The sequence below is a fragment of the Buteo buteo genome, chromosome 1 (genome assembly GCF_964188355.1).
Source record: "Buteo buteo chromosome 1, bButBut1.hap1.1, whole genome shotgun sequence".
In the NCBI taxonomy this organism is placed as follows: Eukaryota; Metazoa; Chordata; class Aves; order Accipitriformes; family Accipitridae; genus Buteo; species Buteo buteo.
Genome location: NC_134171.1, coordinates 12,259,306 through 12,285,698, shown reverse-complemented (window position 1 = coordinate 12,285,698; position 26,393 = coordinate 12,259,306). Strand labels below are relative to the sequence as shown.

The following is a 26,393-nucleotide window of genomic DNA, read 5'->3' as shown; positions in this document are numbered from 1 at the left end:
AAGCTCAGTCACGGCAAAAGGTACGATAAGTACAACAGGCAAGGACACACCAAGTGTTGGCATCAAACTGGTCCTATAGGATGCAGAGGGGAGATTAGCTCAATACTTCTCTGTTCCCAACATCTGTCTTGTCTCGCCTTTCAGAAGTGTGCGTCCATTCAACTGCACTGCCTTTCTGGGCAGGTGAACGCCTCGGTTTCCGAGGGATGCCTGCCTGAATCCATTCACCTCCTGCAACTCCAGAGCTCGGAGTTTATAAAGCGACGTCTGCTTTTGGCCGTTCCTCTTGCTCTTTTGCCACCTATTATTTTCCTACCGGCTAAATCTTTGGCAAGTTTCCCCTACCCTCCCCACACAAGACACATACGCGCCTAGAGCCGACAAAGTTAAAACCGAGTTTCCAAAAAACCCTCAGTGGAAGAAATCAAAATACGTCGCCGTGAACCGAACCGCCGCCTACCAATCGCAGGCTGCTTTTTAGTTTTAACCTCTCTGTTAAACAGGAAATAAAAAGGAGGGGGTCGGACGGGGAAGCCAATGGGATAGATCTGGAAGGATGGTTCTTTTCGCCTTTGCCCTTACTGAATCCAGGACTGTAACATGATGCAATCTCTCGGCTATGATGAAACGGGTTCAAATGGCAAGGTCTGGAGAGAGACCACCTCTTCCCACCCCGAAAGGCAGAAAATCGCGAAACTCTCGGCCGTACAAAGCAGCGGCGCGGCTGCCCAGGCTTGGTGCCTCTCCCCGGGAAGGGATGCGAGCTCGGGGGTGGCAACCGGCGGCTTTCATTCCGCGGGGTCTCGGCCGGGTTTTGGGCTCGTCCGAAGCCCGGCCGCGGGCCGCGTCCCGCAGCGATGCCGGGGCCCGGCGGGGAGCCGAGGGGGGCGGCAGCCGCCGCCTGATGCTCGGGCTCCCTCGCCGCTTTTTCCATGTGCTTCTCCCGGCCAAGAAAACGAGAGAGACTTTTTTTTATTTTTCAGGCTTTTTTTTTTTTTTTTTTTTCCCAGCCAGCCCACGGCCTTCCTCGCCCGGGGCGGCAGAAAAAAGCCCCTTTCCGAATCCAGCCCTTCCCCTCCCTCTTTTTTCCTCCTCTCCCTCCCTCCGAGCTCGGCAGAGAGATGCTGCCGGGAGCGAGCCGGGGACCGCGGCAACCCTCCTACCTTTCCGGCCGTGTCCTGCCTCGGCTGCCGGCACAAAGCGGGGCTCCGCGCAGCAGCGGGGGCGGGCGCAGCTCCGGCCGCGGAGCTCAGCGCCGCGGAGCGCAGCCCAGCACCGCGCCGCACCGCGCCAGGGGCGGGGACGGGGCGGGGAGGGCGGGGCGCCCGCCCGGCCCCGCCCCGCGGGGAGGGGACAGGGGGGAGGCGGAGCCAGCGGAACAAAGGCGGGGGGGGTGGGGTAGGGGGGGCGTGCGGGGTGCGGCAGCCCACGGGTGGGGGGGGCGGCTTCCCCACGGGCAGGTGAGCCGAAGTGCCCCCCCCTCCCCTTTTTCCGACACGTTGCGAGGCAGATGCTGGCAGTTCCGACGGGGGCTGCCTGCTCCCGAGCAGGGGGGCCTTGGTGGATGCAGGATTTCCCCCTTCCCCCCCCCAGTAAATGGTGAAATTGGGCAAAATCGTGAAGTGGCGCTTCAGCGCAGCCCACCCCCTTCCCGAATTTATGGCCAGGAGACGCTGTCAGTCTGGCGTTCGGCTCTGGGGGGGGGATAACCCAAAGCGTGGAACTGGAGCACCCCGAGCATGGTGCCGCTTGTCTGGAGTCCCAATTTAAGCCCGTTTGTTAAAATGGTGTAAAGCCACGCACGGACCCAACCCGGGTTTAAAACGGGGCTCTGTCATCTTCGCTTAGCTTGATACAAGCCAGATGCAAATCAAGAGTGCAAGGTGAGACAGTCGATGTTTATTACAGTTTGTACTGATTAAAAATTCCCTCCAAGAGCTTAAAGCACCTTTCAGTGTTTAACAAAATTGCAGGGCGAACCAGTGCAAACTTCCATATGGACAAGGTGGGTAAAGATGTTCCAACTTTTTGCCTAAAAAATAGGCTCACACATTTATTTTCTTCTCTGTCCAGAAAGAAATTGTAAAACTGAGGTCACAGAGGAATGTTACTAAAGGAAGAACATTAGTTAAGGCAACAATTTTTCTTCATCTTTAGTCCAGCTGGGTGTTACAGCACCTTTTCGTTTACTTCATCTCTAACAGCTGGATGTACAAATGGTCTTTTGTGAGAAGTACTTGTGGAGCATTCTACGTGCAAGTTCATCATTCTGTACAAGCTTGTAGCTTCTGTTGTGCATTTTAAGAGTATACAACTCATTAAGCATCTTTAATTTTGGTCAATAAAAGTTGGTTTGATCTGGCCAAGTTTAATGGGATCTTCTGTCCCGTTTCATCATCCTCAGTCATTCCAATACAGTGATACCCAAAGTAACAGGTTCAACCAGGGAAAATTCTATTTATTCAGCATTTACACTGCATGGCCAGCTAGGATATGCATGGGATCCCTGTAGCCTAAACCAGGAGTGCTGAATTCACACCCCAACCTCGTCAGGAAAAATTGTTTAGCCCAAAATCTCACTTTCAACTGTTCTCTTTCTTGTATGCCTTTGGGTATGGGCAGGGAAGGACTTGCCTACTGGATGAGCTCTTCAGACAGCAGCAGCCTGCTCCTACCTGCCTTTTTTCATTCCGCTTGTCGAGAGCTGGCAGGAGTGGGGTTTGGAGTACTTAGAAGTAGTGATTTTTCTGGCAATATTAAAGGGCTTAGTCGGCCTTGAAAAATTAAACCGTAGTTCCACTTCTCCACAGTTCAATTGCTTTCAGCTATTGCTGTCTTAGAGCTACTTGATTTGTATCATGACCTGTAAAACAGGATCGCCAGAGAGAGCAATCCAAAAGCTTGCTGTAAAAGCACAGCCCTTGGCTGCTCTGGCGCATGCAGTGAATCCGTGCATAGTACCACTGATTTGTATGCTTGCAGTGAGCACTTCCAGGATTTCGTGGCTTTACTGCCACTGGTTTGATAAATTTTAATGCACACATTACATTAAGTAACACTTCAGTGTATAGCCTCCACTTGCCCTAAGACATTGTGTGGCACCTCTGCAGTCTGTAAGCAGGGTGCTTGGTTCTGGCAAAACTGCAGAGTATTTCTTCTACAGAAATGTCCTGAAGTTGTTAGGAAGCTGATCAGCAAAGAAACAAAGATGAGAAATAGTCATCACAAGACCGACAAGAAAATAAGCACTTTATGCCCTATGCCAGATGAGAAAGTGAGATAACAGGGGGTTTATCCTTAGGCTGTTGGAGAGATTGGTAAGGACTTCTTGTCTGCTGGTGGTAACTCCATACGGATTAAAGAATGGGCCATCTATCACAGAGACAAATATCAGACAGCACAAACAGTTCCTCTTGAAGACAAACTCTCTCTAAAGCTGAAGGGCTCAAAAGAGCTTTTTTCTTATTTGAATTCTTAGTTTCCACAATGATGCGTTTTTAAATGGCATTCCCCCCCCCCCCGCTCCCAATTCTGAGTTTGGCCATATGCATTCCATAAGCTAATTCAGCTGCAGAATAGACCTTAGTGATTCAGTGAATTTCTTTCCCATGAGTGTCTAATGACACTATTTAAATACAAATTCTATTTTATAGAATTAAAAGGAACAGCATATAACTCACCTCAAACACAGTATCATCAAAATAAATCAATTGATTACTATGGAGTTTCTTGCATGGAAACTGAAGTCATGTCATTAATAGGAAATCTGTGGTTCACAGTAACTGTACATCATACTTTGCACCCAATAAACTTCTTAAACTAATCATCTTCTAACAAAGTAGTAGAAGGCAAATTCGTATAAATCTCCTTATGTGAAACACGCATCCTCCATGCTTGAAAAAACACCTTCTAGCTTTAAGACCAAACACCCATGCAATGTTCCAAATACTCTTTGTTCTCAATAATTCACAATACACTTCTGCTCTATGGAGGGTAACGTCATTACTGTAGAAATAGTCTTCACAAGCTTTAGGCATGACGTGATGAAGCTTAGTCATAGGGATGCCCTTATCTTCCTGTAATCTTCTCAGCACTGGTTATCACATAAAAGCAAATAATCAGAGCAAAGAAAAGGAAAATAATCAAGTAGTCCCAGCAGTAAGGTATCCAAATATAGTTGTTTACAAGATTGGGACTTTTACCATCAGATAATCCCTAGTGTGTTTAAGGAGAAAAGTCATGACAATGACAGGCCATATTTATTATCTTTAGGATGTGCTTAGAAGAGTTATTATGCATGTTTTATGATATTATTTTTTTTCCCTTGGAAAATCAACATTGAATGAAATCTGAGAAACACAGGCATGAGAAAAAAATCTCCAACCATTTGTTGTGATTTATGTCTTGTACAGAACTCCAAGCAATTTGGATTTGGCTCACTTAAATAATGTAAAAAGGCAGGAAAACAGTACTTGAAGCATCTAAAAGTGTGGGTCAGTTTTTAAAGAGACACTCCATTCCACTTCAAATCTGCCTTGGACTGAGTCCATAAGCGGACAACTCAGTAGTTTAAGAGGCCCCATAACCTCAGCAACATCCTGGTGAGAAAACAAGTATAAGAAAAGCTATTGGATGATGTAAGTGACGACTGGTATCCCCTGAAAGTCTGCACAGTACTTTCAGTAAGACCTTTCAAGACGTCTCTACAAGAATACGAGGGGGTTTTTCAGTGTCTTATAGTGAAATCATAGCTGTAGGAAAGAGCCTGTACGTTCTTGTCATTTGGTACCAGAAAGGCTGTCAAAACAATCTGCCTCTTTGGGGTGGGTTTTTTTTTTGGGGGGGGAGGTTGGTTGAGGGATTTTTGTTGTTTGAGTGGACATAAAAAACCTACAGTTGGTACAACATTGACTTCACGTAGAGCCCAGCCGCTGCCCCATGCAGAAGACACCGGCGTGTCGGGCCGGGAGATGAGGGGTGGCCGGAGCGAGCCGTGCCGCGGCCGCATCCCGCCGCCTCCGACCTCCTGCCCTTGCATCCAGCTGGCACGGGAGAACGGACGGGCTCAGGGAACAGTGGAAAGCCGGCAAAAATACCGCGCAATCTGGGCTGTCAAGAGATGGAGTGACATTACAGTAATTGCCACTCTCTTCAGTAAAACATAATGATGGCAGGATTTCAAAACCAGAAGGCAAGTTATGGCTTTTTAGAACAAAAATCTCCTGTTACCTTGAAACTGTGATTCTTCTGTAAAGAAAACATCAGTGTTTCTACAGCTGTCTCAGACGCTTGAGGCATTTACAAACTAGGAATACATGTCTTTTACCCAAAGCAGAAAGCTCTTGATAAAGTTTTTTTTTTTTCCTTTTTTATCATATACTGTGATCCTGTTACCGCAGAATCTATTGTTATTAATACTCTCTCAGCATCTTTCTGATTTTTTTTTTAAATAGTATCTTTTTGAAGGATCTCTTTAACAAGTCATATTTTCCTGGGTCCCGTGTACTTTCCACGTTCACTGTGGAAAACAAATATTATATTTTGCATATACTTTTAAAATTTGTTTCAGGAATCTCACAGTGCTGAGTATACATATGTCCCAGAGGGCTGCTTCTACAGGTAAAACTTACTTTTATAGAAATGCCATTCACCTTTCTGCAGAAACCAAATTTGAAAAAGTGTGCATCATACAAACTTCAAGAGGCGGGATTATGCAGCTTTTATATAATGCATGTGTCTCTCCTTACTTTCTACACAGATAGGCCTTCTCCTGTAAAACAAAACTATTTACAACTATCTTCTCTTCACAGAGATGTAAAATAACTTAAATTAGCTTCTTCATTCTACTACAAATTGATTTTGAATCAGGGCAAAGGAGGGAATACATACAAAAGAATAATATATACTTTATAGAATCTTAATGTAGCTAAAAATGATTACTTCCCATTCATATTCTTCTGTTTGAGCTAAACACAAACAAACAATCCCTCCTTCTGATTTCCATTTTAGAAGAAATTCTATATAACCTGACCTTTACGGTCTTGTGCAGGTAAGATTGCCAGTGATTTCAGTGGGCTTAGCATTTAGCACCTGACATTTTCAAAATGCTATGTTAACATCCTTTTATTAGTTTCATATTAAACCCTCAGCATCACTGAGAAGTAGCTCTACCTTTGGGTAGTACAAACTTTTTTAAAAAAAATAAAAATCCAAGTCTCATTATTTTCATTTTTATATTAAGCTTGAACACACTGGGGGATTTCCTCTAAATCTCGCCTCCTTGCCCCTGCTTTCTTTGAATTCAAGCAAGATTGGGTCAAAAATGGAATCTCAGCCCTTCCCTGCCTCTGTCCCCCCTGCATTGTTCAACAAGTTATGAAACTCTATACCTTCCTTCTCCTTTATCATCAAGATCAGGGAACAGCCAGTTCTTAAACTTATCATCTGTCAAAATAATGCCTGTGTAATTCTGTTGAAAATCTCAACTATTCAGATAAACCCACTGTGTTGTTTTATGATACCATTATTTCACACTTTCTCCTAAAGAAGAACACTTTTGTAAGCACTGGAAAAGCTAATTTAAGTTACTCCTTATTTACACCTTATTTACTCTTGAGTTGACTCACTGTGATACAACGTCTCTTTTTTACACAAGTAATTTTCTTATTCCTTCAAGAAAGCTTGGCCAGGTTTGCTTTTAATGATACTTTCACAAGTAACACAGCTGTACTTCTTCTGCTCCAAAACCCCTTTCCAATTTTTCCATTTAAGCCAATGCATCAGAAGGATTTTGAAAGAAAAAGACCTTATTTATGGTTGGGCACCTGCTACTTTAATGCTCACCTTCTGTACAGTGTTTGGAAATGAAGGTCTGATGATGCAGAGTAAGTATCTTTGTAAGATTTGTTTTGCAAGTATTAGGCCTCTCTATTTCTTACTGAATTTCTTACAGTAGATGTTTCACCATTTTTTAGTAAGCAAGATAGGGTTCAAGAAAATTTTCAGAAATATTTCTAATTTCAGAATAATAGCAGTGTTGCCAAACTGATATTAGTATAGAAATACTAATTTTAGTCATCTCATGAGTGTAGAAGGCCCAAAGTATGCTAATTTATATGTAAGACTATGTCAGAGGTACAAAGGTAAAGGAAATGTGAAAGCACATAGTGATATTTATATTTTTATAGAATATTTTCAAAAACATTTATACGTCCTGGAGGAAGGTGTCTGCCTTGAAATTCAGCACTTCATAATAACCTACAGCAGCAGAGTCCTCCCACCGATGACAACAGGAGAACATTCTTCTGTAGAACCCTTTAATTTTAGTCCCTACTCAAAAAAAAAACCCAACCCCAAAAGATACATTGCAGCTTCTATTCTGTATTTATATTCTCTTCTGTGCCATTTAAAATGGAATAAAGTATTTCAGTAGCCTTTGGTGATTATGTTATTTTTATTGCACTATAAAAATAACCAGTTATTACACTGAAAAAAGGATTAAGGAAAAAAATGCAATTTGAACAATTTGATGCTTATACGGTGACTCATAAAGTCCTGCAGGCACTTCCATCTATCAAAAACTGGCTGGGAGACGAAAAATGCCTAGTATAAAACTGGCAAAAACTGGGGAGCCCCAAGTGTCTATACTCCACATCCTTAACTTGAGAGATTTTTTAAGTCTGACTAGCAAAATTGTCAAGTGACATGAAGAGTATTAACCTGGTTCCCCAACTGAATTATTACAGGCCAGAGAATAAGAAAATTCAGACAGACCATTAAAACCTCAATTGTTTAATTTGCTGTCAATCATGGTACCTATTTAATTATCAGGTAATAGAAAAAAATTATAGATAGTAGTGTAAAAAATTATAATGACCCTTATGTCAGAGTTCAGAAGCATGTCTGGTCAGGGTGGGAAAAAACCCAACAACTGGCAATAGTGAGACTAGCTTAAGCAAGGCTAATGTAATGTATGTTTGTAGTAAAAAATGTCAAAGTCATTCTTACCTTTCTTCTTCCCCCGTAAAAAAAGATGTTACAACATCTCACATAACATCGTTAATAAAGCAAATACCTTAACGACTTCATTCTGTCAGACCACCTCCTGAATACAAGGTACAATGGGCTGAGAGGAGCTTGCAGAAGAATTATCAAGGGCAAAGAAAGGTTTTAATCTCTGAAGAAATTGAAAACATTGCAATTTTTAATGGAGAGATGAGTTAGAGGATGTAATAAAGGAGTGCACCACAGCAAGTGGAGAAAACAGGTCAACAGCAAATCATTAAGGACACCAATGTAACAAGATGCAGAAAGAGAAATCAAGGATATCCAGGCTTCTTCTAACAAATGGTAAACACATCACAGCTGAGACAGTAAACATCTTCCTCAAAGCCTTGAATCGTTATACATTTGGATATGTGGGACACACTGCTTTTGTCTGGTTTTGGTTTCCTACTGATCACCCTGGAGCTGCTGCTGTTGGGCAGTCTGGCACAGAAGGACTACTGGCCAGTCCCAACTGCTTGAGTGCTGCACAGATTTGTTCAACCACTTAAAAAAAAAAAAGTGGAACCTACCTATTTACAAATACCTGCATGCATAGTAGTCAAGACATCAAACACCAAGTGGTGGGAAGAAAACATGCTGAATCATGAAAGTAAGAGCACTGAGAAAAACACAAAACTACTCACTTCTCTTAGCTGTAACTCACAGTGACGGTGGTTGTGAGGAGGGAATAACAACCAGCCGCAGTAACCCAAGTTTGCTTCATTACCAGAGAAGTATACTGAGATCACATTTCAAAGGCATGCATTCTTACTGAGTACCACCTTTTCTAACATGGCTTTTCACAAAACAGAAAAAGTGAGAAAGAAGGGATAGCAAGACTCAAAAAGCCTGAGCCGGCACCTCCCAAGAGCCTGTGAGGATTTGGCCATACCTCAGAGGCAGCCTGGATATGAAGAAATGGAAGCCTCCAGTATAATTTTACATGTACAAGAGGGTTGCAGTCCATCATTGTGATATTAAAACCAGTCGTCTTTTTTTTTTTCAGATACTCAAGATACCTGAAAAATGGGAGCCATGCCTGTGACCAATCAAGTAATCAGATTGGTCAAGGGTCAGTCTAGATCTTAGGAAGCTTGGAAGAACATGACACTTCTCCTCACACACAAGTCAAAGGGCCAGGAGAATATAAGGACACTCTGAAGCCCATGGGCCATACGGATGACAGTGCCTGGGATGTCACGTAGCTTACCTGCAAATAGCAGAACAGCATTTTCCTGCAGGTCTGTGAAGAGGCTAATAAAATTAATGGTCTGGCTTGGTCATGCTTGGGAAATGTCAAATAGATGGCTCCTCATCAAAATGAGCAATGTAAGACAAGGCATCTCTCTTGGTCTGAACTATATCTTTTTTGTTCATGTAAAACTAGCCTTGTCTCAGAGGGTTATGACATTCCAGGTAGCTTCTCACGACTATGTATTTTCTTGTTTCTGCAATTCCAGTTTTCAGAGCTCTCCCCCGAACCACAAGGAAAAGAAATAGAAGAAGGTCAGACAAAAATGTCCAGCCTTCTCAGACAGCTATAATGGTAATCTGGCACGCCTGGTTTCCTATCTGGAATTGTTGGTCAGATATTCCTCAGCAACCACAAAAATCCATGTGTTTCTTTGTCTCAAGGACTATGATGATGAAAGAAGTTGGCTCTTTCATTGCTGTGTTTAAGACATGCCTTCTTTAAAATACATGAGGTGAGAATTAGGTCATACATCAGGGCTGTCATGAACAGCTGAGACATACACTTCAGACCCAAGTCTGAAAATGAAATCTCTTGACAGAATTCCCTTGCTTCTTGTACACGTATCAAAATAGGTTCCATCAAGAGCTATACTGACCCTTTTGAGCTGCATAGCCATATCCATACTTAGCAAAATGCTGAAAGACAGCATTTCCTTGAAAACAAGACTACGGAACAGTATCTTAATAACTCTAAAGAACATTATCTAAAAAACAGCCGATGATTTGTCGAGACTCTCAGTTTGTTAGTGCCAAGGCTGGACTGCACTATCAGATGGAATATTCTGGCAAAGATTTATCTCATTACTCTGAAATGTATTTTCCATTTCATAATGCAATTTAAGATTAGCATATGGAACTCTAGACATAAACCAGAGTATTGATTATGCACATGTTAGTCTATTCACATTTAACAAGACACTCTAAGTTCCTGAAAGAAAACTACATGACTAAAATTCCAATTTGCAGTTTTTAAATGGGCAAAATATGGTAACTTTTAGAAACAGAAATGTTGTATTCTCTGGTATACCATGTTCTGGTTTATAGAGTTTAGGTGGCGTACAGAAAACTTAGCAGCGAAATGAATTACAACGCTACTCACTTCATGGCCCTTTTACACTGATATATTTGGCTGGTGCCAAACCCAGCATACAGTATCATACTGTAAATGAGAATTTAGTTAGGCTAGAAAGCATAACTAAATAGGTCACTACACTACATGACAGTAGATGCTTTAAATATAGAGTGATACACCGACATGTATCATCTGAAAAACAGAGCAGCTTATTGAGTTATGCTACCTTGGCACAGAACAGACATCTACAGACCATTTCAAACCTTCAGCAAAATGAAGTAAGAAGGACACACAAGAGTACTTGTTCATCTAACGTCAGCAAAGGTTTTGTGTATGGAAGCCAAAATTCCTTTTTGGTTTTGGCTGGTAGTAGGAACGTAAGTTGATAAACTGACTGTCTTCTAAAACATTTTTGCGTGTTTGGCATCGAATATGTGCCTTTTTTGGTGAATAGTATAATGAACACAAAGAATTACTGTCTTAAGGCGTTTTGTGAGATCTGTGCAATTCAAAGTGCCGCCCTAATGGCTTGGAAGTGATTTGGTAACATGGTCTAGGAACTGCCAATGGTCGCAAGACTGGTATTCCACCAACGTGGTAAAATCTGGTTTACTATTTTCACTGACAGACTGCAGGCATAGAATTAATTTCATCTAAGATTAGATAGCTTACAATGTGTACTTCTGCAGTTGGATTGGCTTTCTTTATATTCAGTGGACAGAAATATGAGAGGTGCAATTCATATAACTAGTTTTGAGCATTAGGATGTGATTTTTTCTCTTCACTGACCATAAAATGGAACATAATACAGTACAGCAGCATGGAGCTGTTGATCACATGCTTTGCTCAGTAATGCACATGTTCCTTATAGCATAGGTTGAATCCTACACCGGTACAATAGCTGCTGTGGTTAAGCAATTTTCAAAGTATTTATGAAGATCCACACTGAACCTGATCTGCACTGGTATATAGATTTCTTTGATTGACCTGCAATTTTTTGACTTACTGAGAAGATGCCTGTAATCAATCTGATGTCCCAGGAAGGTATAGATGAGAAGAGTGGTCTTCACCAACGTCAAACTTATCCATCATCATTCTCCAGCCAGTTGTTCTCCTGGATTTAGATTTTCATAGTACCAATGGATGTTCCTGATCATGTTTCGGAATGGCCCATTTCAGTGCGCTGCCAGTTTTCACATGTAGGCAAGATGTAAGCTATTCTGAGGTTGAAGAGCATTATGGATGCAGCCTACAGGTGATCAGGAGCTCTCAGTTAAGACTGGCTAATGGTCTGTACACTGAACATCACCAGTGAAGCAACTTCTGCTTGGTGAGATGTGACAGTTGCTGGATGGATTGTTTAAATCATGACCAACTTTACAGTAACTTGACATTCAGAGGTACGCTTGATCTCCTCGGTGAGCAAATCTAATGCAAATTACATACTATTTACACTATTATCATGGGAAGACCCTATCCAGAGCAGCAGTACAATCTAAAAATTATACACACATTAGCAAAGTCATTCAGTTATGTCTTCGTTTTAATGAATTTTTTAAACATTTGTATCATCAGACAAAACATTTAGGTCATGAGAAAATATTTATTTCCAACAGCATGGATTCTGAAAGTTAGTTGGAAGAAGGCATGTTCAATGCTATGATTTTTCCAATGCTGGGTCAGTTGAAATAGTGTGTTGTAGTGCATATATTAACCAGTTACTTTAAGGAAATGCAAAAATACATAGTGAAGTAGGAAGTGAATACAAACATTCAAGGCAGTAAAAATGGAGAATACTGACACATGGCTGAAAAATGTACTTTTTGTAACGCTCTTTTGTATCACACAAAACTAGCAACTCACTTTAGAACATTCTTTGTCAGCAACCATACTTCTGACCATATGAAATTATTAAATTTAATACAGTCTTTCAGCTGGAAGAGATAATTAAGGTCTAACGCTCATATCAAACACTTAGATTTTGTTAGCTTTGCTTGTTATTTAAGATAGTTTCAAGGTACTGCACCAGTATCACATAGGTTTGTTTTTTTTGAATTGATTTGTACAGAAACATGCAAATAGTAATGCATGAGGGTTTTATATACTTGATTATAATTGGATGTATTATTGATAGAGCACACCAAGCTTTTTTTGTTACATTTTATGCTGAACTGTTCCATTTCCACACCTACCAATTGCCATCACCATTCTCATGGCTTATCATGTAAAGCCAGAAAGTGGAAAAAGTAAGAATGTCTTTACTTAGGACACATATTAATGAAAATAATTCTTTTATAGATAGATATATCCATCTACATATAATTAAGATTACATGGTATTTTTTTCAGCATGAAATGTAAAAAAAAAGTTCTCCAAACACCCCAAACTAGTAGGAAAACACGGTTAACTGGCACAATACACTCTTAAACCAGTTTTGTATAAGGCTTCAGTTTTCCTGATGAATGGGACTAAATTTTTAAGTAGGTCTGTATACATTTTAGTCATTATAACTGTTTTATGTCACAATATATTCTTAATAAAATAAAAACTCTTGTGTTGTAATTAAAGATAGCTAGTTACCTTCTAGACAAATATGACCTTTTAGAGAGTAGGCTGTGTCTAAATATAAGAAGTAGAATTAAGGTGCTTCCATATTTTTGCTTTCATTTTTAAAAAGTACCACACATAAACAATTGCAATAATTGCTTGTGAACATGCTTTTCTTTGGCTTTTACCGTATTTTTAATAGCATGTGATCCCCCCTTGGAGAATTTTATCTTCATTACTTACTTGATTTTGTAAAAATTGTGTTGTAAAACTTAATAGAACAAAATGTTGGATGCATTTCCTTTGTCACAGCTACACTTTTTTCTCTTCCCTTCAGAATTTCCGTTTGCATCAAGCAATAACTGCAAGCAACAATAAATTTAAAGCTAGATTTTTTGCACGTCGTAAACTGGGTAGGACCAGGAGTTACTGACAAAACCAGCTGGTCATGCAAGATTAGCAAATTCTCTGTATTCCAACGCATTGCCATCTAATCTGTCCCGTTTCCCCTGACACATACTAACACAATGAAGCTGGACAATGGTTCAACAGCAAGTGCATGTGATAGTTCTGGCAAGACTATTTTTGTTTTGATTAAGCACATATTTTATCCGGGAGGGGCTAGAAAAGCAGGGCCTTTTTCTTCAGGTCATTTCGCTTCCAAAGTGCCAGACGATCAAATTCCTCAATGCTCATTTTGAAGACTTCCTGGAACTCTTCAGGGGACAAATGCCTCTTGAAAATGAAAACACAAAAAGTACCATTAAGCTCGTCTGTGCATACAGGAAGATTTCTGCCCTTCCTAAATTTTAAAACACACCGCAAAATAATGCATTAGGATTTGCATTTAAATTCCCAAATTGGTTCTGGAAAAGACTGCATCAAAACCAAAGGAGCTCAGAGTAGCTGGGAAATGAAATTATTGATGGCAGTAGTGACTTCTGGGAAAAAAAAAAAGTAACCTTTTCAATATAGTTCCAATTGAGCAGAAGTTATGGGTTTTGGGAAAAAGAAGTGTTTATACACGGTGCTTGATGACAGAGCATGCTGAGACAAATTTAAGCTATTCCAGAACTTTAAAGAGATTGATAACAATGTAATTTCTGAGTTGGATTTCTTTTGCCTTTATCTTTAATGAGAGCAGTGGACACCACACTGGTCCATTAATAGCAGCCTTGTAACAAAGGAGAGAGCATATTGCTAAATTCTTAAATCCAAAATGCGCTTATCCATGGGGATAAACTCCTATCAGAAGTCCAAGTTGGATAAAGTGTTTTTTTTTTTAAAATGCCAAGAACTATGCTTCTATTTGATGTTTTCATGATTCAATATTAAAAAAAATAAAAAGAGAGAAAAGGGGAGAATACCAACATAAAGAATTGGAAAGAGGTAGGATAACAATTGCCTAACAATTATTAGTATACACAGAGAAAAGGCAGAAAAGATAAATATGTGAATTAGAAAATAATATCATATAAAATTCTTCTGATAATTGTGGACTAACTCTTGCTCAAGCATTTCCGTGGTATCAGTTATGGCTCTCTGTTTCTCATCTGTTAAGCACACACCGTCCAAAAGGGTCAGATTCAGTGCCATGAGAATTACAAATTGCAATTTTTAAACATGGACTCTCCTCTTCCACATAGACTTCCCTGAAACCTGGGACCAGCCCTGCAATCTAACCCTCTCTTCCCCAACCGAGCTTTTGACTCGAAGCTCCGCAGACGCAGCTCTCCTTCCAGGCACCCGGGCAGCCCCAGCCTGAGCACCTCGGCACCTGCTGGAGCACCACCTGCATCCAAAAATTAGGTCCCCTGAAGCTGCTTAGCACAAGAAACGCTTGGACATGCCTCACACAGCAGAATCGGGCTCATCACACATGAGACAACTGTGTTATTTCAAAGGAAGGATATCGGCCCTTTCCTTTCATCGCACTGCCTCCTGGTTGCAGGACTTCCCAGGAGGCGAGAAATCCGAGTTCAATGTCCTCATTGTTTGGAGGAGGCTCAAAACCACCATCTAGTCTACATTACTCACTCTCAAGACGCATGCTGGCAAGCCAGCCAGGAGAGTAATTTTAAAGGAGATACAGTCCTCACCAATGTGTATACCGCTACCAGCAAACACTGAGTGCAAGATGCTGAAGGCAGGGGGACACAGCACTGCCCAGGGGAAGGGGAGCCACTGGGTCCTTTCGACTATGTTTTTACCAGTCATTCAAATAGCCCAAGGTTGTCTATCGCCTGAATCAGCTCCCAGCATCGTCCGGAGGAGCGCTTGCTTCTATTAGCCAAAATTGTTGCACAGAGCATGCTAACATGCCCTGGTAATCCCACAACGGTTTACCTGACCAGGATGGACGCAGCCCTACTTCACAAAGCTATTTTTTTGGACAAATTTGAAAGCAAAATTTTTTTCCCACTTATTAACAATGAGTTTATTTTTGTAATGTAAATTACTCAAGGAAAACTAATGAAATTGTTTGTAAGAAATCACTACATTTAATTACCTTGAATGGTCATCATGGGCCCTTGTGGTTTCTTAAAAAAGGACAGCCTTGGTTTTTTTTTTTCCCTTGAGATTCCACATATTCAGAACAGTGACTAAGAGTTTGGAACTGAGCCTTCATTTTTCATTTGACCAATGATAGGAACCCACCATAAGCGCTACGCATAGCATGGAACAAACACGGCATGCATATTTGGCAAAGGAGATCCTGTTTCGCATGGAAATGAGCAACATCTGACAATATATTTTAGAAACAATCTCTCACTGACAGAATTTAATTCTACTGGGTTTGGAAAGAAAAAGTAACTTCTCACTGCATTGATTTTTTTTTAATATTTGCCTGGTAATCCAGCAGACAAATGTGAGCAAGCTTAACTTCAGCAATTTCTCACAGCATGGGACATGTCTATAAGTTGTGGGATTGAGAAAGAAGTATGGATGAGCAAAGTGTATCATGTTTTGTTTTATCTTACTTTCCAGATTGTGGATGAGACTGGACTTATCCCCTCACTCAGGAGAAAGCAGTGACAAACTGTAGTTCATCCTCAAAGAGAAAATCAGAAAGCCCATACCCTGCAGGTAAATCCACTTTGCCAATCATCCAAACCATAGGAAATGTAAAACTTTAAAAGGAATGTTTTCACCATTTTTTTTTCTAGAGGTAAATTACACCATGTCTTCCTAGAAATTGCTGTGGTCTCATCAAATCTGTTTCAATACCGAAGGTCAATGGAGGGAGACCCAGCAAGCCCTACGTCAGGCCGCAGGCCTTTTCTGCAGGGTGCCAAATACTCGCTACACATTCACCTTCCAAGGAAGCTTGCCACCAATCTCAGCAAAAGCTCTGCAATTTCCCCTTTCCTCTCCAAGGCTGTACTTTGCCGTTTATCATTTTGCTTTGCCCTCAGGCTTAGCGAGCTTTCAGTCCGCGTGCATCTATCCAAGCCTGTATGAATTGGATGTGCGCTCTGCTCCTCTGCTTGTATCCAGATGACATCACCTTCATTCCTCGCATACACTCATTTTCTAATCATACTGAAGTTTTGTTTTACACCAGCACCATTTTTTTTCCTCGCAGAAGTTCTCAGTTGGTGCTGCCTGGTCCAAAAACAGCTGAGAGTTTCCAGCCCAGGGATGCAGTAGCAGAGATGGAGATGGGGAAAGGACGAGCTCACTTATTTCCACCTCCCATTCCACTAGGCAGTTTCTTTGCTTTTAATTCTCCTCCACATACTGTCCCGCATCTCAAGGACTAACAACCAGCCTGCAATATTAGTAAAGTTTCTTACTCCATCAATGCATTATCCACAAGCAAAATTAACTCTAGAAGGGAACACTTTCCCTTTGGTCTGAACCCTCTCTGAGGACACCAGTCTGTGCCCAGTGTAGCATAATTCCCACTGTTTTCCCTGCCTCTCAGAAACTTTCACCATCCCTTTCTTTGGCATCAAGGGCTCTAGCTTTGGGACTGACCCTAGAAGCATCAGTGATCACAGTTCTGTCTGCAAATTTTGGAATAAACTTTGATCCCAGAAAGATGTCATCAAACTGGCAAAGCTTCAGATAAAAGTAACAAAAGTAATCATGGGTTGCAGAGTTTGATTTATGAGGAAAGACTAAAAGGCCTAAGTATGTATAAGCTTAGCCAAATGATGACTAAGGGAAAATATGGTAAATGTCTACAAGTATTTGAAGGGTCTAAACACCATGGGAATAGGCCAGTGTGGGAAGTTTATGATCATACTTTGTATGTGCAATGTTAAATTTTGTCTGCACTATTGTTGGGACTTTCCTAAACCTTACAGCTTTAAGACCTAGGGCTCTTCCCAAAGGCAGAGAAAATGCACCACTAAGAAGTCTTAGATTGATTTATCTTTCTTCTCAGCTATTTGAATATTAGTTTGTCTTAAATGAAGCGTTACCTTGTCTCATTAGTCAAACAAAGAAGGGAAATTGAAAATTATGCATAGGGAATAGGGCGGATATTCATTTTGAGGTATGAGAGAAGATGTGTATGCACAGCTATGCTTTACAAGGCCAAGAACATGGTTTCTTTTTTTTTTTAGGATTGGATCAGCTTAAAATATCCAGCTATGTTAATAGTTCATCATTGGGCTGTTAAAGGAATGGCCAAACTTATTAGTAAAAATAACATTGATTCCTTTTTTTTACTAGGGTTGGCCTTGTTTACATAGGAAGTCTGGGTGTTTTACAGTGTGCTAGTAACCGATTCTTAATTCCCTTTGTGACAATTTGGCCATATTCAGGCAGCTTAACACAGTCTACTTCTCTGCTCTGCATCAACAGCAAAGCTGGGTACGCTGCAGACACCAAAGAGAGTACAGAGGACCAGATTAAGGTCCCCTTCTGCCCACACGCAGAACTGACCGTATTTAAGTGAGCTCAGTTTGGAACCTGCATAATGATGTTAACATGCTACTACCTGAAAACCTTGCTAAAAGATAAGGTAAGCAGTTTAAAGATGGTTCTTCACTAAAAAGGCTGCTACACTGGAGCTTGCAGCATGAGAACATCAGCATTTTGGATATATTTAAGTGTAAAATTGCCACCCTAGAAAGGACTACTGCCTCATATTGTTTTGATAAAATTATTAATCTGAGGCTTGTAAAGTCAGTAGTGCTCAATCTTTTGTTCTGGATAGCATTTTGTGTCAGCTTGCATGGGAAATCAGAAAAAGAGAGTGAGACTCAAGTTCAGTAAAGCGCTGAGGATCCCCCACGCGCGTCCGTGGGTCACAGCAGTGGCTTTGTATGGAAGAGGAGAGTCATGTCTCCAGAAGCACAATCTCTCACCTGCACTGACAGCATTTTGGATTAGAGATATGGGATCACAACCTTGGGATGCCACTTTGGGAAGCCCGAAGGTGGCCTGCAGCTTGGGAACTGAACGTTGCTGCTGTAATTCCTCACCTGGATGTCACCTAAAGGGCACAGCACTGTGTATGAAGGGTCACCACACCCTGCTGTAATTATGCAGCTAGCTCTCCCTAAAACATGCAAATGCACGACGGAAGAATTAAAATGAAAATGTTTCTTATTAAGATACACAGAACTAAGCAAGGGCTGAGCTAAACCTCTCTACTGCAATCCAACCACTCTAATGGAAAATCCTCGTGCTCTGTGAAACTTGATCATCAAAACGAGCAGTACAGATACGCGCTCATTTTTGAGTCTCTCAGAACAAAAATAATTAATTGCACATTCAAATCCTTGTTCCACGGTATTATCTCAGAAAGAAGTGATGCTTTTCCCTGTAAATTAATGAGGCTTGTCTCTACTTTTCTGTGGCCTGCTAAAAAGCCACTAATCATTCTGAGTAGAATTATAATATTTATTTAATTCAATGAGATTTCTTTTCCCTGAGAATAATTGTGCTTTTAATGAAATTCGGAGTTCTTCAAAAATAATACTTGGGAACATGCCATTAGTGTGAATAAGTCACAGGAAGGGAAAATTGCAATTAAGCTTCAGCCATACTGCAGTAAGCTGCGACCAGGTCATGCTGCACAAGCATGTTTATTCTGTGTCAGTAATTGGATGGGAGTCCTCATGTGAAAACCTGCTGATGTAGGAAATTCAGAGAATATCATACTTCCTCTTGAGTCAATATTGAACCAATGAACTAACACAGTGGATGGCAGGAGGTGATGAGTTGAAGACTAGAAAAATCAAAGACCTAATTCCTAGAGGTCATTTAAAACCTCAGGTTTGTTTCTCTTTTGCTTTTTGTTATGTTCATAGGAAGTGACAGCTGAGCATTACATTGCCTTTGCTTGAATCCATAGTGAATATTTCAGCTAGTCTCTCGCTGAAGCACTACCGTGCACTCTATTTTATAGAGTGTAATTTTAAATAGTTGTCCACTTCAATTCATTTTTGTTCAGAGTCCTTGTAACAGTTCCAACCTCTGATACACAAAACCCAGAAGTAAAAGCTACAGGATCTTTTCCAGAGTTTTCAAAATGCAAAATACTCAAACTAAACAGGGATTTACAGGTAAGCCAGCATTCATGTAAATAACCAAATCTTAGCTCTTCAGGGTAGTGCAGAGGCTTTGCTGGTGGGACCCAAGTCTTTTCCTGTATTAAGATTTAGGAAGTTAGAGGTATCTCAAGATTTGGAACAATAATAGCCTCCTCCCTTCTCCAGCTTTTCTCCTCTCCCCTTCCCTTCCATTCCCATCTCCTATGCCTCTCAAAGTTAGCCCAAATATTACTTTCAGATGCCCAACCATAATTTTCTGGAAAAACTTCTTTTTTATCTATTGCATTTCAAATCCTCGCTTTGCTTTCACAAGGTTTGCACTCTTCACCCTTCTTTCTGTTGCACTGCTGGGGCTCAGCAGGCTTTTCAGAGGTTTCTTCTAAGCCTACTGCATGGCTAATTACAAAGCTGTAATTAGCCATGTGCCACGTTCCCAAGAGAGTATTGAATGTTATGCTCATCTACGGAGTAATTAAGCTTCGTGCTCAATAAATATTTCAAACTATTAAGTAATTATGCGATAAGGAAGGGAAAGTCAAGAAATGGCACAAGTTGCTACCTAATGAACTTGAAAAGGTATCAAAAGATAACTGGAGCAGCTCCATTGATGAGGGGATGAGGGAGTAGGTGCTACAACTGCGGTTACGCTAGATGAGGGTACTTAGTCACAACACTGAAGAGTGGGAGCACTTGTGCCACTGAGCCTTGGCAGGAGGTGTAGGTCCCCCTCTCTCCTCTGCTTCCATACAGCAGGGTGGGTCCCCAAAAGGGCTCCCAGGAACAGCAGTGTAACAGAAGCAACGAGGAAAAGAGTCTGAAACCCTTGTCCGTGCCGATGTCACCTCAAGCATCTATTCGAGGCTCCTGGATCTGTGGATATATCTTATTATCTCAGGGTATCATGAAACTTCACAGAGAAGCTGCATTCCACTCAGCACTACTACTGTGGGGTACTTACAGTCTAACCTCTTGTGAAATATCACAAGGCACACACAAAGTATTCTGCAGGAGCATTGTACATCCAATATTCTCCCCAGCTGAGTCATGCATAAATATGCAAGAAGCTGAACAGATACAAGTATTTCTCCCAGGGATATCGGTATACCACCTACACAGCGGTACACATAGAACATCTCTGAGGATAACTCGTGCCATCATTCTGTCATTCAACCAAATGAGCTTTTTCATACTGACATTGACATAAGTAATTGACTTCAGCAGACTGCTGATAAAAAATACTATATAATTAAGAAATTAATTCATAAATAAAATGAAAACTATGAGTCCATAATGAATTATGAAAACATATAGTATATTTTGAGTTTAAAAAAATTTCATTTGATTTAGGTACAAAATACTTTATTCTTAAAGCAGATTTTCCAGTTTCCCTTAGTTTGGGCTTTAGTGTATCTGTAATATGAATGCTCCACATCTAATCTCTGTTCACTCCCACAGAGTTTCCACTCTGATAGGAATTAGCTTTCATACGTACCACATAATTTCTAATGCATATTTTCATTTTATAAGGGCTCCTTTCCTAAGGGCTTTGAAAACTGATATAGACATCCAGCACTGATCACAACACAAACATATGCCTAGAATAAGAAACACCACACAAACGTTTTTCATGTTAAACAGTGTGAACTTCCACTGAATTCAGTGACCTGCACTTTCTCACTCCAGGTTATAAGCTTCATCACAAAGTGAGCCTGTAACCTCAAATCCAGCCCCAAACTACAAACCGCACTTCTCTATGTTAAAACACACAGCATTCCAGTTTTGCTCTGATTTTCCCTATCTGAGCTCCAGAGGAGGTGAGACGGACAACATTACTTGTATGAATGACATCTAGGAGCTGGGCCTGTTATAAATTCAGGCTCGATTACTGGAAACCAGTTCTAAAATGGTTGCAGCCCAAATGGCTAGAACCCAGGGTGATTGTTGAATAAAAACTAGTGGAAAAAATGTCATCCCTAAAACAAATCCAGACAAGCAGTTTCACGAGGAAAAGCATGTTTGAATTAATGTGAGTGCTCTGTTCAAACAAGACCGCACCCATGTTTAATCTCTCGTTTCTGTTTACAAGAGAACAAGGTGGCAGATGAAGGTTTGCTACTTGACATTCCAGAATATTTTTTTTCCTTAGCAATTGTTTCAGTGTATCCTTGTTAAACAAAGAATGAACAGGCTCAAACAAAAGTGGAAAAATTTACTTTCTACTGTGTTTGATAGGCATGAATGAATAATGCTTTTAACTCTGACATTCAAAAGAAAAGGCTAAAGAAACTAAGATACATTAAGATAAGAAAATCAAAAGAAAACACTAAAAGATGGTTTCCAAATGGAAGACTCTAACTATGTTGGCTTTCAAAACTACCAGCCTGTGACCACAAAAGAAATCTTATACTCTGTGATAAACGCAACTTCAGGAGGAAAAAAAGAAAATAAATCTATGCAGCTGGGCATGAACCATCAATCTGGATGTACAAGCACCGAACCACATTGCTGTGACTGAACAACGGGCAAACAATATCCACTCTAAGATAAAAGTATCAAGTGCATGCTTTTAGAAGCCCAAGGCCTAAATCATAAAAGGTATTAAAGTACTTAAAAGAGGTATCAACATTTTCAAAATCTTCCCAACTTCCTTTGGAAAAAAAAACCAAACAGGCCGTGTGGAACACCACTGGGAAACCAGCAGGTAAGGAATGCGCTAATGTGTACCATCCAAAGGTGATGTCATAGACCTTGGAAACTCGGGACTTAAGTTGTCCAAAATAGGGAATTTTGCTGCAGGACAGTAATATTTAAGCCCCTGCATAATAAAATGATCTTTTGGATAAGATGTTCCAAGATAGACCAAATTATGTATTTTTTCAAGTGCTATTGCAGCAAGACCGCCATTATGTTAAGGCTTTGTCTTCACAGAATATACCAATCTAAGCAAATGAGGGACTTACGGAGGTCTTCAAAGTAGGGCCAACTTTAAAATTAGACCACGTTCCTCAAGGCCTTGTCCAGCTGAGTTTTGCATGCCTCAAGGGATGGAGACTCCATAGGCTCTTGGGCAACCCATTCCAGTGAACTACTTTCCCAGTAAGGAACTTTTCCTTTACATGTAACTGTAATTTCCCCTCCTGCAACTTGTGACTGTTGCCTCTTGGCCTTCCAGTGCCTACTTCTGAGAAGGGTATGTTTTCCTCTATAACCCCTTTACTGCAAAGGTGAGCTGCTGACCCATGTTCAGCTTGTTTTCCACTAGGTACTCTTCTGCTGAGCTATTAGCCCTTTCTTGTGCTGACGAATGGCATTATTCTGTCACAAGTGCAGGAATCTGGATTTCCCCACACGGAACTTCATGAAGACCCTGTTGACCCACTTCTCTAGCCTGGCCAGGTCCCTCTGAAGGGAGGCTCTGCTCACCTGAGTTCCCTCACTGCTGTTCCCTCAGTCTGTGTCATCTGCAGATGACAGCGCAGATGCAGCGACAGCGCAATTCCTCTTCTTCACCCTTCAATTGTATAATCCAAGCCTGTGCTACTGCTTTGTTCTGCAACATTATCTGAACTAACTTGTTCTTCACCATTTCCTGTTAGAATCGCTCACGGGAATGCTGCTCCGTTCATCTAACAGTAGAATAAACAGCAGTGTGGTAGAGAGAAACTTCTAAAAAAAATTCCTGGGCCAAATCCTTATCTTGTGTAAACTTCTCGCTTTTCTAGTCAGCTTACACTAAACGAAGATCCAGGCTATTCATTCAAAAGCCAGAGTGCCAGTAATGTATTTAAAAATCAGCAGGTCATTTATTTTAACTAGTTCTCAATGCTGCATGTATTAGTTCACTGTTGGCATAAACATCTCCTGGAGGAGCACAAGGAACTGGGTAGTTCTGCCTCACTGCTGAGTTAGAACAAGCAAACAAAAACATGCCGAGTGTTTCCACACTTAGATATATGTGCTTTTGAAGAAAGAATTCCTATTATTTGAATACATTTATTACCAGTTGAGCCTTGTTGAGCCTTCCTGATCTCTAGATACCTCTTGGGCTTAGAAAAATATGCATTTTTACGAGAAAATATTTTTTATAATCCTTAAAATAAATTTCTTGTACAACAGTGTAATCTAAAAAATACTCACAATGGGAGCAAAGTTAGGAAAACACTACCACCCATTAAAACCACACCCTCCTGCGGTCCTTGACCATTAGCCGGGGCCTTCATTGCAGCCTCCCTTAATTTGACCCAAGGAGCTAATACGACTTACTTGAGTTCACTTTTCATGACAGGAACACTCAATATAGGAGACTTCCCTTGGAAGAAGGAATCAGAGACAAACAACAGTGCCTCTTCCATGACATCTATGCCGGATCATTCAAAGTTCACAACAACTCTGTTGCACAAACGGAAGCCCGCTGCAAGTCAACTTGCAGGAGGGCTGTTAAATAAATCTAGCTCATGCAGATTTAGTCACCTTATTGCTCCTAAGTAGACTAGGAAATCAGAAACATCATGTGTGAAATATTCTAATCATACTGGACACGGTAAGACCATTTTCAGGTTTGATAGTTGATATAAACCGCAACAGTTCTAGGTCTCCTTTCACTGACACCACCTGTACCCTGTTCACAGCCATCACACCCAGGAGCTTGTTCTGGTTTGCAGCAGCAATAGCATGGCGAGGCTTCAGCCCACAACACTGATCAGAATAAAACTAGAGTATTAGAACATGGATGTTTTCTTAAAAGATTTTCCTAGATAAATCAGTCTACAGTTTGGATAATACATGGGCTTAGCAGTGCTATCACCGTCACCATTTCTGCAGGCACAATCCAGCCCTTTCACAAGTGACATTGGCTACGCAGGATGAAAACAGAAGATCAGCTGGCAACCAATTCTGCTCGGAGAGACTATTTGCCTCCTAGATATCTGTGAGCATCGAATCACACCATCTAGCGAATGTGAAATGGGGCTTAAGAAAAGGTGAAATCTAACCTTCGTACTTGCTTCCAGTATCCCTAGTGTTGCCCCCAAAAGCTTGAAGATACCGAGGTATGCTAAGGGGGTCCTCTACTAACAGATGGGGGGTGTACGTGTGTGTCTGTGTGTCTAGTCCTGGGCTGCTCCTGTGCAAACCTATAAACCCACGTAGCCTTGGGCGTCCTGAGTCCTGGGTCTTGCCCAAGCCTGAAATCTGCTGAACGCCCAAGTCAGCGACTAAGTTACAAACTACTTCTTCTTCTGCCGCAAGAGGAAATAATGATAAACTGCTTTTTTATGCAAAGCTACTTATTTCCAGCAATCCTGTACTGCAGAAGGAAGGGACGGGGAGGAGGGGAAGAGGCCGGCAGGGAAAGCAACAGTTTGTGCCTGTCACTCAGCTCTGCATATGGTTTGAATGTGGAGATGAGCTGCTGCCTCTGTTCTTCCAGTAGCTATAATCCTATTAAAACGCCGCTAATTTAATTGTTTAAAAAACTACCAATCCCTAATAAATGTAAGATGGTCTACAAAGGAGTCCTTCCTGCAGACACACATGTTTAACATAGTGTAGCAATCAGCAGGATCAGCCTGGTCCCCTTATCGCTTTTCTGGTGCAGGTTTGAAGAAGAACTTGTTTATTGTTCTTTTTTGCAAACCTCTGTGAGATCTTTGAAGTGGTTGGGCTCCTTGAGCCATCAGGCACTGGGCTGCACCTGGTGCGAGGCAGACTGAGCAGCTCCAATGTTAAACAAACAGCGATCCCAGCTGAGGACGGCGTATGAGTTACGGATAATGGCAGCCAGGACAGGCACGATCCATCCAAAGCAAACTGCACGTTGTCTTAAAAAAGCAATTTGGAGCTGCGTTTGCTATTCAGACCAGTCTGACGTGTTTAAACAAAGACTCTATTCTTTAATATGCACACACACATATATATATATATGTATATATATAAAAGAATCCCTTATAGGATGTATCCAGATGAGCATCCCTCCAACTCCCTGCTCCTTTTTCTGGACTTACTATGCTTTTTATTATTGCTGTCATGCCTTGCTATACCCCAGGCTTAAAACAGCACACGTTTGAGGCTCTTTTCTTCTTATAGTCAAAGCGATACCACTTGCTGGGTAATCCAGCAACAAGCACACACTGAAGTATTTAACAACATAACACCATTTCCAAAATACACTACATGTATAAGAATTCGGTAAATTAATTTTTTTTTAAATTGATCTTTAACGAGGAACTTCTTTTTTGTGCTTTAAGATTAAAGTTTCTTCTTTTCTTGTCACATTATCAAGTTAAAAATACACTAAATTTATTTAAATATAAATCTTCCCAAAATTCTAAAATTGTTATCCCATAATTTTTATTGATCTATCTCTTCTTCTTAATAGTAATTCACACAAAAATACATCAGTTTAATAATTCAGGTGAGTCTTTATTCAGTCCTGTCATTACTCAGTCAAAAAAATCAACCTCATGAATTTTGCCTGAACATCAACTTCAGGATTTGGCCTTCGGAAACGAAGCTTTCCTTTAAGATAAATTATATCTGCATTTCTCCAGCTTATATTACTACTCTTTGAGAGAGATGGATGCTACAGCAAATCTGTAGCACAGTGATCATGGATCACACAGCCAAAGGAGAGGCTGAATAAGACAATGGACCAGAAACACAGGTCCATGTATTTGCAGGATAAATGGAGTTTTTTTAGAATACTCAGGTTATTCTAGGAGGGTGTTTTTTATAGGCATTAAGAAACCAAGTTTCCACCCACCCTGTTCCAACTTTCAGTATCTTGTGTAATCATCCCAAACTAATGGCTTTCATCAGTATCTTTGTAAAACACCATTTGGTCAGACATTTGCCAGGTTTTTGGCTATTCTTTTTTAGTTAAGTTGCCTACATGCTAGTGTTCTGAAATAAAATGTAACAAATATATAATGTTATTGCTCTCTTCTCTCTTCTTTCATTGCCAT

At 40.8% G+C, this 26,393-nt stretch overlaps 2 protein-coding genes across 9 annotated transcripts in view; both read right to left on the bottom strand.

Moving 5' to 3' along the window:
* Positions 1 to 1,287, bottom strand: part of AFAP1 (actin filament associated protein 1) — a 120,400-nt gene extending 119,113 nt beyond the window's left edge. Inside the window, exon 1 of one of the 2 annotated variants that reach the window (XM_075022578.1) lies at positions 1,164 to 1,287. The gene's annotated coding sequence lies outside the window, so the exon portion shown is untranslated. The remainder of the gene's footprint in view (positions 1 to 1,163) is intronic. The other variant, XM_075022573.1, reaches the window with a different exon arrangement.
* Positions 1,288 to 11,897: 10,610 nt separating this feature from the next.
* ABLIM2 (actin binding LIM protein family member 2) overlaps positions 11,898 to 26,393 on the bottom strand; it is a 141,857-nt gene continuing 127,361 nt past the window's right edge. For all 7 annotated transcript variants that reach the window (XM_075022531.1, XM_075022542.1, XM_075022549.1 and 4 more), the window contains one exon: positions 11,898 to 13,654. In XM_075022531.1, the coding sequence (XP_074878632.1) occupies positions 13,541 to 13,654 (114 nt within the window). In that variant the 3' untranslated portion in view covers positions 11,898 to 13,540. The remainder of the gene's footprint in view (positions 13,655 to 26,393) is intronic.